At 49.7% G+C, this 16,639-nt stretch overlaps 1 protein-coding gene across 4 annotated transcripts in view; it reads right to left on the bottom strand.

Moving 5' to 3' along the window:
• Positions 1 to 1,581: 1,581 nt before the first annotated feature.
• Positions 1,582 to 16,639, bottom strand: part of ATP6V0A4 (ATPase H+ transporting V0 subunit a4) — a 53,853-nt gene continuing 38,795 nt past the window's right edge. For all 4 annotated transcript variants that reach the window (XM_043518937.1, XM_038382077.2, XM_043518933.1 and 1 more), the window contains 4 exons: positions 15,671 to 15,802; positions 13,730 to 13,847; positions 10,733 to 10,904; positions 1,582 to 2,115 (listed from right to left, as the gene is read on the bottom strand). In XM_043518937.1, coding sequence (XP_043374872.1) covers positions 2,022 to 2,115; positions 10,733 to 10,904; positions 13,730 to 13,847; positions 15,671 to 15,802 — 516 coding nt within the window. In that variant the 3' untranslated portion in view covers positions 1,582 to 2,021. The remainder of the gene's footprint in view (positions 2,116 to 10,732; positions 10,905 to 13,729; positions 13,848 to 15,670; positions 15,803 to 16,639) is intronic.

A 16,639-nucleotide genomic window follows, 5' to 3' on the forward strand; every position in this document is an offset into this window, starting at 1 on the left:
TTCAATCCAGTGATGTGCATGATTGTGTCAGTGATGCGAGAATGAACACTTGGATGGCAGTGGTCTGGATGGCTACGGGTTCATCCATTAATGTAATCAAGGCTTCAGTATAACACCCAGTGTTAAGGAATGTGGTAACAGAAAGGGGCACTGTGTCAGAGCGCAGGAGGGTCTGCATCATGCCACGCCAGTCTGAGTGTACTCTGGAAATAAAAGATGGTGAAGTTAGCAATGATGTGCCAGCCACAAGGCTTTTTTCAGTAACGAACTGCAAAGGAACAAATGCAGCTGGCAGCCTGTGGTTCCCAATGGAATTGCCAGAAGTATTTTCTAGCATTCGTTTTTTGAAGTGGTTTTACGAAGTTGGCGGAGGGTGCTAGATTGCCAACGTTCCAGGCTGTTTCCCTACATGAGATGTACAGTGTGGGCAGAAGCACATCCAGATTTGCCATTGACGTGTTTTAACTTCGTGCTAGCGGGATCACTTCTGGAGAGGAAAGAGGTTTTAACTGCCTCACTTTGGGATGCTGATTTGAACCAGACTTCCTGAGGCTTGGCATTTCCTCTGCTCTGTGTGGATCTCAGGAACCATGCGCTACAGCACTGACAGGAGATAACAGTTACCGTGGAAAATGTCAGGAGGTGCTGAGATTTTTTTTTTTTTTTGGTTAACCACCTCATGATACTGTGTAGCTCACATCACCTCGCTATTTCAAACAAACACCATCCAAATCAATGGGATGTACATAAGCCTGGATACACAGGCAACAATTTCTTGCCAAGCTCAGATCATACAGCGCTACCCCCATGTGCTAGGTGAGGATTATTTTGTAGGCTGCTAGCCTTGGACCCGGCAATTCTTAGCGACCACGATCTCAGAGAGAGGACCTCTCTTTACTGTTTTAACAAGGTTTGAACTCGTGCAATGGTAGCTACTCCTGTGCCTGTCTGCACATCGCAAGAGGACTTTGTTATATCACCCCAAGAGGCACCCAGATATCTGTAGAGCCTCAGGCTTTTGAGAACTTATTCCCAGATGTATATCCTGTGAAGTCCTTACTCAGTCAAAATTCCCCATGTCTCCCATGGGAGTTGTGCGTGTGGTCAGCACTGAGTACAGAATGAGCAAGGATTTCAGGATTTGTTGCTAAGACCTGCTAGTAAATAATGATCAGCTTTACTGAGCTCAGCCACGATAGGTACACACCATAAACTAGAAACCCCAAAGGCCTGCATTGCTGATCTGCAGCTGGTGTGTCCTTGTATTTTGTGATTCAAATTTAATGCTTTTCTAAAGTGACAATGTGTGAGAAAGCCTATAATCCAGCGATGTTAAGCCCTGGAACAAATAAGATAATAAGCAGTTTGTCGTAGTAAAGGATATCTTAAAAGCAAGCATTTTTCTCAAGTTACTTTGAATTGTATTTGTGTGCTATATTAAGAAATGTAATCTTGTACAGGGATTCATCACATGCAGTTGTTTTCTGATCACCCAAGGAATTCATCTAAATCAATCCTTAAATGTTTTCTTAAAAAACAAAAACCACAAAGCAGGACAGCAAAGGGGGAAAACACGTGAGAGTTGATTATTAATTTATTTCAAAGCAGTACACTTCCTCTGTTTTTAACCCAAAAAGTAGACAGATGACTCCTACAAATCGGGCCAGATACGTAGCATTGACATCAACGGAGAGAGGCACGTGTACACCAGCTGAGGATCTGGCCAACATGCTGGGTGTTGTCTCTGTGTTTTGTTGCTCCACTGATTTACAGTTTAGCATTGTATAGGTAAAAATGGTCACCTTTTAGATTAAAATTTTTGCCAAATTATGACAGACGGTTAACCCTTCAATGAGAGTAGTGTCTGGTTTGTATCTAGTACTAGGCCAGCGCAACAATTCCATTTAACTACATAGAATATGAAGCTCACTTGAAGAGGATTCTGTACTCCACAGAGTAATCTGTTTCAAGGAATGAAAAATTTGGTCCAGGGAATAAAGGGTTTTTGCAATGAGTTGTCTCTAGTCTTCTGCAGTTCCATCTATGATAGACTTAAAGCAGAATGGAGAAAACTTATAACCTGTCCCCACGTAGAACTTGTTCTGGAACTCCACCCTGATAGGGGCAAAATAAACACAAAGAGAAGTTTAAGAGGCACCGTAATGTGTTACGTGAGTTTGCAAGAGAAGATAGGGGGGTGGGGAGAGAGGGAAGAAAGGAACATTTAAAAGTCAAGCAGTGAGGTAGAAAAATAGCAGCTCCAGGAAGAGAGAGACCGGCAGCTTAACTAACAATGGAGGGTGGGTGTCAGAAACATGCACAAGTTTCCAGGAATCTCCACAGCTTTGTGATGTGCATATGGTCTGGACTGGTGGCTGAGCTAGGGTTTCCTGAGGGCTGCTCTGACACAATGGAAAGGGGCAGGATCAGCAACAGCACCATTGGCAATTACATTTCAAAGGAAGAAGAACCACCCTTGACATATTTGGTTCCCACCTTCCTTGGGTTGGGGGTACAAGGCGGAAAGTAAAGTGTCTGAAAGAAAGTAACGGCTGTGGCGGAAAAAGGAATTCAGAAGAGCCACTGACCATTACAGCCCCTTTCATACATCAGTCTGAAAACACTGCCAGTGAGGGGACAATCACCAGTATCTTGGAAGCAGTGAAAACTAGGCCCTTGTTCCTACACTAAACCTAATATCTGAGAGAGCTTTGATAACCACCGGGGCAGCCAAGTTCACTCCTTTGTGCAGTACAATGGAATCCGAGAGCTAGAAAACTTCTCAGGCCCTCCAACCCCATATCAAGTAATTCCAAGCTTTACAAGCTGGTTTTTGCTCACTGTATTGTGTGGTCAGGTATGGAATGTCACGTGATGCAAAGTAAACACCACAAGCCCTCCAAGAGAACTCCAGGGCCGACGAGTTCTTTTTTTTTCCTTGCATTGAATTTGTTTTACACGTCAGTCTGGGTTCTTATAAGATCTTAGAAAAGTGTCTGAACTCCTAAGTGCAGGAGGAACAGTGAGTTAACACTAAATCTTCCACCACCAGGAAGAAGTTTACAAAAGAGAGTTACCTTTTCCGTAACAGGTGTTCTTCGAGATGTGCTGCTCATGTCCATTCAACTTAGGTGTGTGTGCTTGCCACATGCACTGGTGTCAGGAGTTTTTCCCTCACCACTATCTGTAGCGGACCGGCTTCGGCGCCCCCTGGAGTGGTACACACATGCGGTATATAGGGCACCGCCGGTTCCCCCCACCCTCAGTTCCTTCTTGCCGGAAACTTCGACAGTGGGGAAGGAGGGTGGGTTGTGGAATGGCCATGAATAACACATCTTGAAGAACACCAGTTACAGAAAAGGTAACTATCTTTTCTTCTTCAACTGCTTGCTCATGTCCATTCAACTTAGATGTCTCCCAGCAGTACCCTTGGAAGTGGGTAGGAGTTCACGGATGTGTTGATTGCAACACCGCTCTGCCAAACCCAGCGTCGTCCCTGGCCTGCTGCATGATGGCGTAGTGGGCTATGAACATGTGCACCGAGGACCATGGCTCGACAGATGTCCTGGATTGGGAAGTGTGCCAGGAAGGCCACCGAAGATGCCTGCACTCTAGTCGAGCGGGCTCTGACGATCGGCGGTGGAAGGACTCCCAACTTAGCAGGTCCAAATGCAAGAGGTGATCCAGTTAGAAATCCTGCATGGACACTGGGAGGCCCTTCATCCTATTAGCTGTGGAGATGAAAAGCTGAGTCGATTTACAGAAAGGCTTTGTCCGATCTAGGTAGAAAGCCAGAGCCCTTCTTACGTCCAAAGCGTGAAGGCACCTCTCTTTGCTAGTCTCATGGGGCTTCGGGTGGAAGACCGGAAGGAAAATGTCCTGGCTCATGTGGAAAATGGATACATCTTGGGAAGGAAGGCTGGGTGGGGCTGGCGCTGAAACTCATCCTTATAGAAGACCATGTAAAGCGGTTCTGAGGTCAGCGCTCGCAGCTTGGAGACTCTCCTTGCCAACATCACCGCCATCAGGAAATCTACCTTCCACGATAGGTGAGACAGGGAGCAGGAGGCCAAAGGTTCAAAGGGCAGGCCCATGAGCCTGGACAGAACCAAACTGAAGATCCCACCAAGGGACCGGGGACCAAACTCGAGGAAAAAGTCTCTCGAGACCTCTGAGGAACCTGATCATCATGTCATGGGAGAACACCGTCTGCCCTTGGATGGGTGGATGAAAGGCGGAAATGGCTGCCAGATGCACCCTGATAGAGGAGCGTGCCAGACCCTGGTTCCTCAACTGAAGCAGGTAGTCCAAGATCGACTGCACTGAAGAATGCGAAGGGGAGATGCCCCGTTTGGCCACACAGTGGGAGAACCTCATCCACTTTGCTGGGTAAGTCTGTCTAGTCGAGAGCTTTCTACTCTCGAGGAAGACCTTCTGGACCCCTTCTGAACAGAGGAGTTCCCCACTTGGGGAGTTCCCCATCTCTGGAAGATCACGCTGGCTACCTCCAGGTGGAGCACCCACTCACTCATCGTGAGAGGAGGAGTCCCTGCTTAGGTGTTCCGCTAGCATGTTCTTGGCACCCAGAAGGTGACACGCTTCTAGATGGATTCCATGGTCGAGGCAGAAGTCTCAAAGATGGAGTGCCTCTTGGCAGAGGATCATGCTCCTCCTTGTCTGTTGATGTAGAACATCGAGGCTGTGTTGTCCATCAGGACTCTGACCACTTTGCCTGACAGGTGAGGTAGGAAGATTGCACAAGCTCTGCGCACTGCCCTAAGCATTTTGACGTTTATGTGTAGTGTCGTTTCCTCTGGGACCACATACCTTGGGTCTTGGCCCTGAATCGCTCCAGCGGCAGGAATGCCCTGGCATGGGTAGAGTTGAACACTGCTCCAATGAAAGGAGCGGGACCAGGAGTCAGAGTGGGCCCAATGCCAGGAAGCACCCGCATGCAGTGATGCCATCTTAAGGGATCGGCCACGGTCCAAGGAATGGTGACGGTGATCCCTCGACTGGTCCCTGGAGCGGTACTGCGGTCTCGGAGATACCGGGTGCCAGGATCAGTATTCCTGCCGGGGTGCACGTGCCTCCAAAGGTCTGCACCCGATGACCGGCGAACTACGCCTCGAGCCTTTCTGCCTGTGGCCGTGGGCCATGGACCAAAAGGTGCTGCGCGGTGTCTGCCTTTTGCGGTTAGATGCGTGGTGGCTATGGGAGGGCGAGTGCTGGCGAGTTGTCCCCCCACGATGGGGAATGGTGCCCGCTGAGGTGGGGACCGTGGTGGTCCGAACACGGGTTTACCCTGTGACCAGGGAACCGCAGGAGCCGGTGTGGGCGGCACCGGGAGGGACATGATCTCCTGCACCGCCTGCAGAGCCTCTGGCATGGACGGCACCCGGATCTGATGGAAGCCTCTGCCACTATCCAAGGTAGGTGGCGGGGAGCAGATTGGGCTACATCGCTCCACAGGAGCGTGGGCCCAAGATCCTGACATGGGTGAAGAGTTGCCCAGCACGGGACCTTGCTCACACCCAGTCTTATTCTTTCCCTTGCAGGAGGTTGGAAACCAGCCTTGCACCACCTTCTTGGTCGAACACCGGCAAACAAATGTCCTGGCCCAGATGGAATTGGGAGACCACCTTAGGGAGGAACTTGGGGTGCGGCCGGAGCTGCACCTTGTCCTTGTGAAATACTGCGTACAGTGGCTCAGAGGTGAGGGCCCTCAATTCGGACACCCTTCTGGCCGAGGTAATGGCAACCAGAAATGCCACCTTCCAGGAAAGGTGGAGGAGAGAACAGGTAGCAAGGGGCTCGAAAGGGGCTCCCATGAGTCTAGAAAGGACCAGGTTAAGGTTCCATGGAGGGACTGAGGGGTGGGACTACGGGAACACCCTCTCCAACGCCTTAAGGAACTGTCCCACCATTGGGTGGGAAAACACTGAGCACCCCAAGAACCCCAGATGGAAGGCGTAGATGGCCGCCAGGTGCACTCTGAGTGAGGATGGGACTAGCCCTTGCTGCTTGAGGTGCAGGAGGTACTCCAGAATGGCCTGCACTGGGGTCTGGCCTGGGTGCACCTTTCAGGGTTCACACCAACATGAGAACCTTTTCCACTTGGCCATATAGGCTGCCCTGGTAGAGGGCTTTCTACTGCCAAGCAGAATCTGCTGCACAGGAAGGGAGTACTGGCTCTCCGGGGTGTTTAGCCACAGAGCCTCCACGCCATCAGGTGCAGTGACTGCAGGTCCCGGTGTAGGGGCAGGACTACTGGGGCCTCCACTGACAGCTCTAGGAGCGATGTGTACCAGTGTTGGCGGGCCCAGGCTGGGGCGATGAGGATCACCACCGCCCTGTCCCTGCACACCTTGAGCAGGACCTTGTGCACCAAGGGGAATGGGGAGAAGGCATACATCAAGCCCCCTCTCCACGGGATTGCAAACGCCTCCATGAGTGAGCCCGGGCTGCGGCCCTGGAACGAGCAGAACCACGGGCACTGGGCATTGGCCCGAGTGGCAAACAGATCTACCTGGGGAAACCCCCACCTGCGGAAGAGAGAAAGCACGACATCCACCCTAAGCCTCCACTTGTGCATGCGGTATGACCTGCTGAGCTCGTTCCGCACCCCCGGGAAATAGGATGTGTCGAGGTGAATTGCATGGGCTATGCAAAGGTCCCAGAGGAGGAGAGCCACACGGCAGAGTGGCAAGGAATGAACCCCACCCTGCTTGTTTATATAAAACAGGCAGCACCTGGCCGTTATCGTTGGAAACTAGCGCAGGGAGGCCACTGCTTGTTGGATAGCCCGGAATTGGGATACCGGAACGCTTGCCCTGGCCTGCACTGCATCCAGGACCGCCCCTATGAATTCCACTCTCTGCGTGGGTACGATCATGGATTTGGGGATGTTAACAAGGAGCCCCAGTTCGTGGAACAATCTCAGGGCCACCTCCACGTGGCCCCGCACTTCCACCTTGGATCGGCCCGCCAGGAGCCTGTCATCGAGGTACGGGTACACCCAGATTCTCTGCCTCCATAAGAAGGCCGCCACCCACCGCCATGCACTTCGTGAACACCCTTGGGGCTGCGGCTAGACTGAACGGAAGAACCGCAAACTAGTAATGTTCTCAGCCCACGGTGAAGCATAGGAACCGCCGATGTGCTGGGAAGATGGCGACATGAAAGTACGCGTCCTTCATGTCAAGGGCAGCGTACTAGTCCCCTGAATCCAGGGAAGGGATGATGGTGCCCAGAGAGACCATGCGGAACCGGGCCTTGATCAGGAATTTGTTGAGCCTGTGCAGGTCTAGGATTGGGCGAAGGCCTCCTTTGGCCTTGGGGATGAGGAAGTACCGGGAGTAGAACCTTTTCCCCTTAGGCCGTGAGGTACTGTCTCTACCGTCCGTGCCTCTAGCAGCGAGCGGACTTCCTCCTCTAGGAGATGCTCATGAGAGGGGTCCCTGAAGAGAGGCAGGGAAGGGGGTTGGGGGGGAGGGAGGCGAACTGCAGTGAGTACCCGTTCTGCACCATGCGTAAGACCCAACTGTCTGACGTAATGGTGGACCACGCATGGGAGAAACAGGACAGGCGGTTCAGGAAACAAAGGGACAGATCTGGTGACTGGTCTGGTACGCTGTCCTCGAGTGCACCTTCAAAAGCCTGGCTTAGTGCACAGCTGGGGTTTGTGCTGGCCTTGGTTCTGGCACAGCGCATTATTGTTATTGCACGGTCTCCTGTTATCCCTGCCTCTCCTATGGTAAGGCTCATGCCTATGGCGAGGCTGGTACTGGCATTGAGGGGGAGGCTGCGGCTTAAAGGGCTTCCTCTGGGTCGCCGGGGTGTGCATACCCAGCGACTTGAGTGAAGCTCGCGAGTCCTTGAGGCTATGCAGCCTCGCGTCTGTCTGGTGAGAGAAGAGCCCGGACACTTCGAAGGGGAGGTCCTGGAGTGTATTCTGGACCTCGGGAGGCAGACCTGACTCCTGGAGCCACGCCGAGCACCTCATGACCACCCCGACGCGATTTTCTAGCCGTTGCATCTGCCGAATCCAGGGAGGCCTGGAGAGAGGTCTTGGCTACTGCCTTGCCCTCGTCCAACAGGGCCGTGAACTCCTGTTGGGAACCTTGCGGGAGGTTATCCTTAAACTTCCCCACCGCCACCCAGGAGTTGAAATTGTGCCTGTTGAGGATGGCCTGCTGGTTAGCAATCCTCAACTGAAGGCCCCCAGATGAGTACACCTTTCTACCAAAAAGGTCCAGGCGTTTCACCTCCCTGGCCTTAAGGGCCGGGGCCTGCTGACCATGGTGCTCCCTTTCGTTCACCGCCGAAACCACTAGGGAGCATGGACTCAGGTGGCACAACAGGAACTCATAGCCCTTAGATGGGGCAAAGTATTTACGCTCCACTCCTTTAGCTGTTGGAGCGCTGGAGGCCAGGGTCTGCAATATAGTCTTATAGTTGGACTGAATGGTCTTAATGAGCGGGAGCGCTATTCTGGCTGGACCTTCGGGGCTCAAAATGTCCACCATGGGGTCCTCCTGCTCAACTGTCTCCTCGGCCTGCAACCCCAAATTTTGGGTGACTGAACAGCAGTTCCTGGTGGGCTCTATGGTCTATTGGCGGAGGGCCAGACACCTCTGTACCCGCCACCGCCTTATTGTGGGAAGACGAGGAGGTTAGCTGCTGCTCGACCCTTTCTGGTTGGTCCTCCTGCTCCCCATCTCCCGTGGTAGGGGCCTCCTTCTCAGGCCGGGGTGGGAGTCCATGGGACGGCACTGGGCTCGGTGCCGGACTCTCCAGTCTATGCTGGGGGGATGCCGGAGGCCTGGATACTGTTGCCTCTGGCACCGTCTGGTGTCGGTGCAGAGACCGGGACCACTGCACCGAGTAACTTGCCCTGGATGGGGCCCCTTGGCGCTCCTGATAGGCCAGAAGGGCCAATGGCCTGGCGGCCCCCATTGAGTTTGCCAGCTCCCCTGAAGGTCCCTGCTTTCTGGGCCCCGGTGCGGGTAGCTATAGCAGCTGGAGCCAGCGCCAGACTGCGGCGATGCCAATTGCGAAGGCCATGGCGGTGCCAATGATCTGCAGGAGAACGAACGGTTCCTGGCTGAGAAGGACTGGGATCGGTACCGGTATCCCCAGGACCGGGACCGGGATTGGTGCCAGCGCTCCCTGGACCGGGACCATCTGTGGGAGACCTCTGGCGAGGGCCATCTCAACTCCTCCCGGTGCCAGTCTCTGGGCAGTGCCAGAGAGCGGCGTGCCCTTTCTGGTGCTTCTTCATGTCGACCCACTGCCGGTGCCGCAACCTCCTTCTGCGCCGCTGGCAAGTGTGAGTCTGCAGAGTCGGAGCTCAACTGGGACCAACTCTGGGAGTGGTTGCGGGACTGTGTCCTCGAGCAGCACACCATTGCCGGCTTACCCCATGACAGCACCCGAGGCATGGGTGCTGGAGGGTTCTCCCCATACAGGAGGGGACTCGCCGCCGACAGCTCAATGAGGTCCTTTGCAGCCTCAAAGGTCCCGGGCGTAGAAGGCTGATCTGTTATGCCCTCGAGCCCATCGTCCGCACTGAGCTCCCTTAGGTCTGGGCTCGGTGGGGCTTGTGCTGCCGGGACCGTCGGTGTCAGCGCCAGTACTGCGGCCTTCCCGCTCTTATTGGCGCTCGGGGCCTTGGGACGCGCCGGCCTCCTGTGCGGGGAACGACCGCGCCTTCCTTTCGGCTGTGCCGGGGGCCACACCAGGGAGGACAATCGGTGCCGGGGCCTAGCTTGGCGCTCCGGGGCCAACAGTTTACGGTGCTTAGCCAATGCCGGGTCTCTCGACGGCTCTGGGGCACTACGCACCGAGGAAGCCTGAGCTGGCATCGGGCGCTCCAGGCCTGGCGGCTGCAATGCAGCCTCCATCAACAGTTGCTTTAGGCGAAAGTCTCTTTCTTTCCTTGTCCTTGGCTTAAATGCCTTGTAAATCCTACACCACTCAGTTTGATGTCCGTCCCCCAGACAACGTAGACACGAGTCGTGGGGGGGTCACTAATTGGCATAGGTTTGCGGCACACCCCGCGGCAGGTGCTGGAGGCCTCCAAGCACCTAATGACTTACATGTCCACAATCTGTTTGTAAATGAACTGATGACAGCTACTCTAAAGGCTAAGAGACTGCACTTCTACGAGAGAGAGAGAGAGAGAGGTTGTTCCAACGCCGCCACAGATGGTAAGAAGGAACTGGAGGGGGTCAGGCTGGCAGGGGTATATATGCACGGCACAGCGGTGCCGCTCGGGGGGGCCCGCCGGCAGCCGCTAAGGGAAAAAGCTTCTGATGCTCATGCACGCAGCGCGCGCACACCTAATGTGGAATGGACGTGAACAAGCACTCGAGAAGAAACATGAGCTACTCCCCAACAGACATGAGTCTGGAGGTCTCAATTAGGCCAGTTCACCTAAGCGTTTACATATTTTTGCATGCTTGCCCATCTTCAAACAGGAAAGTGCAATCTCGAGCAGTGTTATGGCATAAGCCTGAGGTACAATAAACGGCTGGGAATAGAAAACATCCTGCAACAAATATGAGCATCTACCAAGGCATACAGTCTCACTTTCTAATTAGGTATTTACATGCCCTCACCCCGTGCCCTTCCCCACGCCCGTCATCATGGACTCTCTGCAGTAAAATGTGTGCCCTTGTCTCTGCACTAGAAAAGTCTTCCATAGCTTGAAGAGGGACAAAATACGTACCAGTGAAGGCGCAGTGCATGCAGAAAGGCAGAGAGGCCCTCCATGACAAGCAGAATAGCTACAGTCAGAACTGCAAAGATGGCAAAGATGATGAAGACCCCAATAAGTCCTCCCCAGCCGCTGTTCTTCAGTCCGATGTTCATCACCATGGTCCAGAGGACCTCTGATAACTCTGCAAAGCAAGCAGGGGGGAAGAGCAAGAATAGTTCAACCGTCACAATGGTAAAATCTAAACACCCATCCCATTCGCTGGATGGAACAATCCATTTGTTCTGTGCTCCATCATTCACAATGCCTTCCCTAAAGGGAAGCTGTGTGCAGAATGAATGGGAAGTGGTATATAGTGAAGCTGAGGTATAACATCCTGGTGCTCCGTAGAGCCCCATTGACTTCAGTGGAGCACTGCCAGTTTACACTAGCTGAGGATCTGGCTCTATGTCCTTTTGCGGAGCTGTGTGTGTGACTGCACCTACCAGAGATCTTTAGAGAAATCCGGGCTGCTTTCTCCTGAGATCTCTCATTTGTTTCTATCAGAGTTATAATAGTCTGTGCCATTGTAGTAGTTCTGGTCCCTCAGACAGTGGGATGCCAGGAATGTCCTTCATGGTTTTGCATTTCATCCTTACTGCCAAAATCAGTTCCCTTTCTTACCACTGAGTGTCTACTTGATCTCCAGCTAATGTTAAGATCTGTGATCACAGGCAATAGGTGCCTGTGTAAAAGATGGGTTCTCTCGGGGTTCAAAATTATTTCTCTGATCATTCTATCCTATGATTTTGCCTTGCAACGCCGGCTACAAAAGTTCCTTGCGAATGCCTGTTCTCACTTTCAGGTGACATTGTAAATAAGAAGAGGGCAGCATTATCTCCTGTAAATGTAAACAAACTTGTTTGTCTGAGCGATTGGCTGAACAAGAGGTAGGACTGCGTGGACTTGTGGGCACTAAAGTTTTACAATGTTTTGGTTTTGCATGCAGTTATGTAACCAAAAATAATCTACATTTGTAAGCTGCATTTTCACGATAAAGACATTGGACTACAGTTCTTGTATGAGGTGAACTGAAAAATACTATTTCTTTTGTTTATCATTTTTCCAGTGCTAATATTTGTAATAAAAATAATAATATAAAGTGAGCACTTCGTATTCTGTGTTGTAATTGAAATCAATATATTTGAAAATGTAGAAAAACACCCACAAATATTAATAAATTTCAACTGGTATTCCATTGTTTAACAGTGCGATTAAAACTGCAATTAATCTTTTTAATCATGATTAATTTTTTTGAGTTAATCGCGTGAGTTAACTGTGATTAATCGACAGCCCTAGTTTTTACATGTCCCTCTTGACTATAGTATCTAGGCACCTAATAATCTTCTTTGTATTTCTCCCCACAACACCTCTGTGCTACTATCCCCATTTTACAGATGGGGAACAGATGCTAAGTGACTTGCCAAGGTCACATGGTAAGTCTGTGGCAAAGCAAGGAATTGAACTCAGCTCTCCTACAGTCCATGCTGGCACCCTAACCATTGGATCATCCTTCTTCTATCTCCTTGGACAGTACAGAAAGATCTTTAGACTATATTTTGATGTAAGAGTCCAGATGAATGGGGTATCATCTTAGGTGCCAATAGTTGTAACGAACACCTCTGCTAAACCTCCCAAGAAAAATAGGTGTTCAGATGTTCATAACATGTACATTTAAGTGCATGTCACCCTTTTACTCAAACTTCTTATACTTTTTATCACTTTATCTCCAGGATAAGGCTAGTGTGACTTGGCTTCTAATTAAGTCCTATTAGACGCACTTATGTGTCAAGAAGGCTGTTATAAGGGGAAGTGCAGCTCACCCCTTCCAATCCAGGGATCTCTGCACTCCTTCCTTCTGTAGTTGCCCATTTCTAGATTGTAAACTCTTTGGGGGCAGTGACTGTCTGGTGCTGTGTTGGACAGCATTTAGCACAGTGGGGTCCTGAGTACATGACTAGGACTCCTGCGTGCCACAAAAATATAAATAATAAATATATAATAATACTTTGAGTTGGTCAAAAAAAATCAGAAATTCTGTCCTATGGGGAATTCTGATATTTTAACACTTGTTTCATCCCAAATCAGGATGAAAAGTTGACATATTGAAATTTTTCATGAAATGGAGAGTTCTAAAAAATTTTGACTGGAAAATTTCAGATCAAAATGAAAAGTTTAGCTATTCCCACATCAAAATGTTTCATTTTTATTTGCTGCACATAATCAAAATATTTTTCATGTCAGTTTGACATTAATCTGTGTCTGCCTGAGCTGCCCCGATGCCTCATGGGGAGTTGCAATTCTGGTGCCTCATGCTCTCATTCTCCTTTATGGGCTGGGCTCCCCGGATGTGCTACCTCTTCCCATGATGGTTCATTCAGCGCACCATGGGAAATGTAGTTCAGCCAGAGAGCCAAAGCAACAGCGTGGACATGAGGCACCACAATTACAGACACCAGAGGGACTCGGACTTTAAGGCCAAAAAGGACCATAATGATCATCTAGTCTGAGCTCCTGCACATCGCAGGCCATGGAACCACACCCACTCACTCCTGTAGTAGGCCCATAACCTCTGTCTGAGTTACTGATGTCCTCAAATCATGGTTTAAAGACTTTAAATTACAGATAATCCACCATTTACACTAGTTTAAACTTGCAAGTGACCCCATGCCCCACGCTGCGGCAGTTTAGGTGAACAGATTGAACTGCCACAAAACATTTTGATTTCGTTCAACAAACCAAAATATGTTTATTTGGATTGACATTTGGTTTGATTTTCCTGATGGAAAATTGAAAAATTTTGACAAATCAAAATTTTTTGTGTGCAAATGTTGATTTTTGGGGAAACCAAAATTTTCCACAGGAAACTTTTTGACAAAAAATTCCCAACCAGCTCTAATAAAATCCTTTTTTGTAGCAGCCCTTCACAGTCACTACCTGAAGAATAATGAACACAGAGCGATAACTCACGTGCATGAGCCAAGCTGAGTGCCCAGAGCCGGAGGTAGGATGCTGTGTTGGAGATGCAGCCCAGGCAGTATTCAATAGTGTGGATAGCTTGATGGACAAACGTATCACCAAAATTGAACTGGAATGATGTAAAAATGAAGCTGCTTTACTTACGCTCATTTAGTGCTGCTTGTTAACAGTGCAGTGCTGCCTTAATGTGCTGCACATTGGTCTCCTTTCTCCTCTTCATGACAGTGGGAGCAACACATGGGTACTTCACAGGTCAAAAGGAAAGGTTTGAAAATTGTTCCTTCTCCTTTATTTTCCCAGCCCACCAGTCCCAGAAGAAAAGCAACTTGAGGCAACTGCTAAAGAACTACGCTTTACTATCCCTACTATTTACCCCTGGTGGGGGATGGCAGTGAGATTACCACTGTCCTCCTTGGGCTCCCCTAAGGACTGAAGCTTTAATTTATGGGTGGAGCTGCACAGGAAACCTGGTGGCAGATGCTTCTGGGGACATACGCCGAATCAGTGCATTTCCTAAGAGCAATCTCCCTCCTCAGCCAACCAATCCCACTTCCCGAACTGCCGGCTGAGACTGAACCACCTCCCCCTGAAGCATCTGGGACCGCTGTGAACCCCATTCCAGGCAGAGTGTCTGCTGCCAGAGGCCCACATCCTGGGTTCCCCCAGTTCAAATGAATCAGGCCTAATCCCTCCCCCCCCACACACACACACGTTACAGGCTGCAAGGGTGCAACACTGAAATACATGTGGAGCACAAAGGGGCTGATCCAACACTACTGTAATCAACGAGAGTCTTTCTATTGTCTTCAGTGGGTGTTGGATCAGTACGTTCAGGTGAGAATAACACCCAACTTCTGTCACTATCTTAGTTGCTCTCACCTTCCTCTCCAGATTTCAGGTTCTTTTAATGCCGAACATTCCTGTGCTTTTTCCACCAGGACAACTGCTTTTCCTTCGGGCAAGTCTACATTTAAAACATTGCACCGATGCAGCTGTTCTGCTGTAGCACTTTAATGAAGATGCTCTAAACCGACAGAAGAGAGCTCTCCATCGGTGTAGTTAATCCAACTTCCCTAGAGCGGTAGCTATGTCAGCGGGAGAAGCTTTCCTGCTGACAAAGTGCTGTCTACATAGGGGTTAGGTCGGTATAACTACATCACTGAGGGGTGTGGATTTTTTGTACCCCTGTGCAACATAGTTATGCCAATAGAAGTTTGTAGTGTAAACAAGACCTTTGTGACAGGCAAAACCTCAGAAGACAGCGGGAGATGTTAAACCTTGGGTTTATGGGCTTAAGCCAACTCTAATAATTAGAAAGCAGGATGAGACTTCTATGGGGAGCAGATTGTTCTACATCTGCCTTCTGCAAAGTCCTTACACCTTCCTCTGAAGCGGCTGGTACTGGCCAATATCAGAGACAGGGTACGGGACTGGTTGGGCCTGAAGTCTGATCCAGTCTGGAAGTTCCTATAGTTAGGTTCACACCCAAAACCTCTGATGCTTAGCCTCAAAATCTGAACCTCATGGGTTCACAGAACTGGGTGAGAAGATACAAAAGAACAGGTTCTCCCACAGGAAGTACATTATTATATGCTACACGCTGGCGTTATTTTGCCAGCTATAAACCCAGTGAGGCATGAAAATAAACAATAATAGATGGGGAGTGAAAGGGGATGGGGCATTATACTTGTCTGAATCTCAACAAAGTTTAGGTTCAGATTTGGTCAGAGGATTGGGTTAAGGTTCAGGGGGCTCTTCTCTTACAAGGAATGGGTTCAAGAGCTTTCCCTGAAACTATCGAAAAGGCCGCAGGCAAATTCCAAGACCTCAGTTTGGCCTTGCAGAAGATCATCCACATTCCAGTCTGACCTACTTGCAGGTAGGATTCTTGAGGGCTGCTCTTCCCCCTGTCCCGTGTTCTGATTTCCCTACCTCTTCATCATGGTCATGTCCCGCATGGCCACCACTATGGTCTTCCTGACTAGCTTTCTTGGCGTGATTGGAGTCAATGATCTCCACTTCAATGTCACCAGCAGGGTTTTCTGAAATGGCTGGTGACTGGAGCTTTCAAAAAGGAAAAGAGAGAGGCGAGGTGTGTATTATTCAAATTGTCTTAGTGGTCATACATGTCAATAGATGCACTATGTAACTATACCTATACGTATATGGTACATAACTCCCTATATATTTATAGCACAGAATATGTGTGACATATTGGTGATTTCAGCAACAGTCAGACATTTATTAGACTAGAGAAAGAGTGTATTGCTGCCTCCATCACTAGGAATAAATAAATTCTTTAATTTCTAGAACATCTTCCAGCCAAGGATTGCAACATAATTTACATGCACTACCTTCAGCCTCGCAACCCCTCTGTGAGGCAGGGGGATACCATCTGCATTGGGCAGATGAGGATACTGTGGCACTGAAAGCCTGATTTGCTCCTTGCAATCACACGGATGCAAATCAAGAATAGTTGTAGCCAATGGAGTCACACTGTTACAAGCAAGAGGAGAGAATCAGGCTCACAGAGACTGAATGATTTGCTCAATGTCACACAGTAAGTCAGAGAGAGATTTGGGAATAGAATCCAGATCTCCTGATCTATATCCGGTGACAATCTCAAGACTATCCACTCTCTTTCCATAATCAGTATTTGTGGAGCATCATCAAAATGCATAGCATTATAATACACACAGGATGACTTGATCCATGCCTCCAAAGACCATAAACGAGTATGTGAAGAATCCTATAGCAAACATAAGATAGGGCACAATAAAAGTCTCATTCTAGTACTGATATAGCAGCTTTTTAGGACGGATCCTGGCATTCTTAAATGCTTCCAACATGTTTTGTAGAAAAGGTCTCATAATAATGTGTTTTGTTCTGTTGCACCAGTAA

Source organism: Dermochelys coriacea, chromosome 1 (assembly GCF_009764565.3).
Source record: "Dermochelys coriacea isolate rDerCor1 chromosome 1, rDerCor1.pri.v4, whole genome shotgun sequence".
Taxonomy (NCBI): domain Eukaryota; kingdom Metazoa; phylum Chordata; order Testudines; family Dermochelyidae; genus Dermochelys; species Dermochelys coriacea.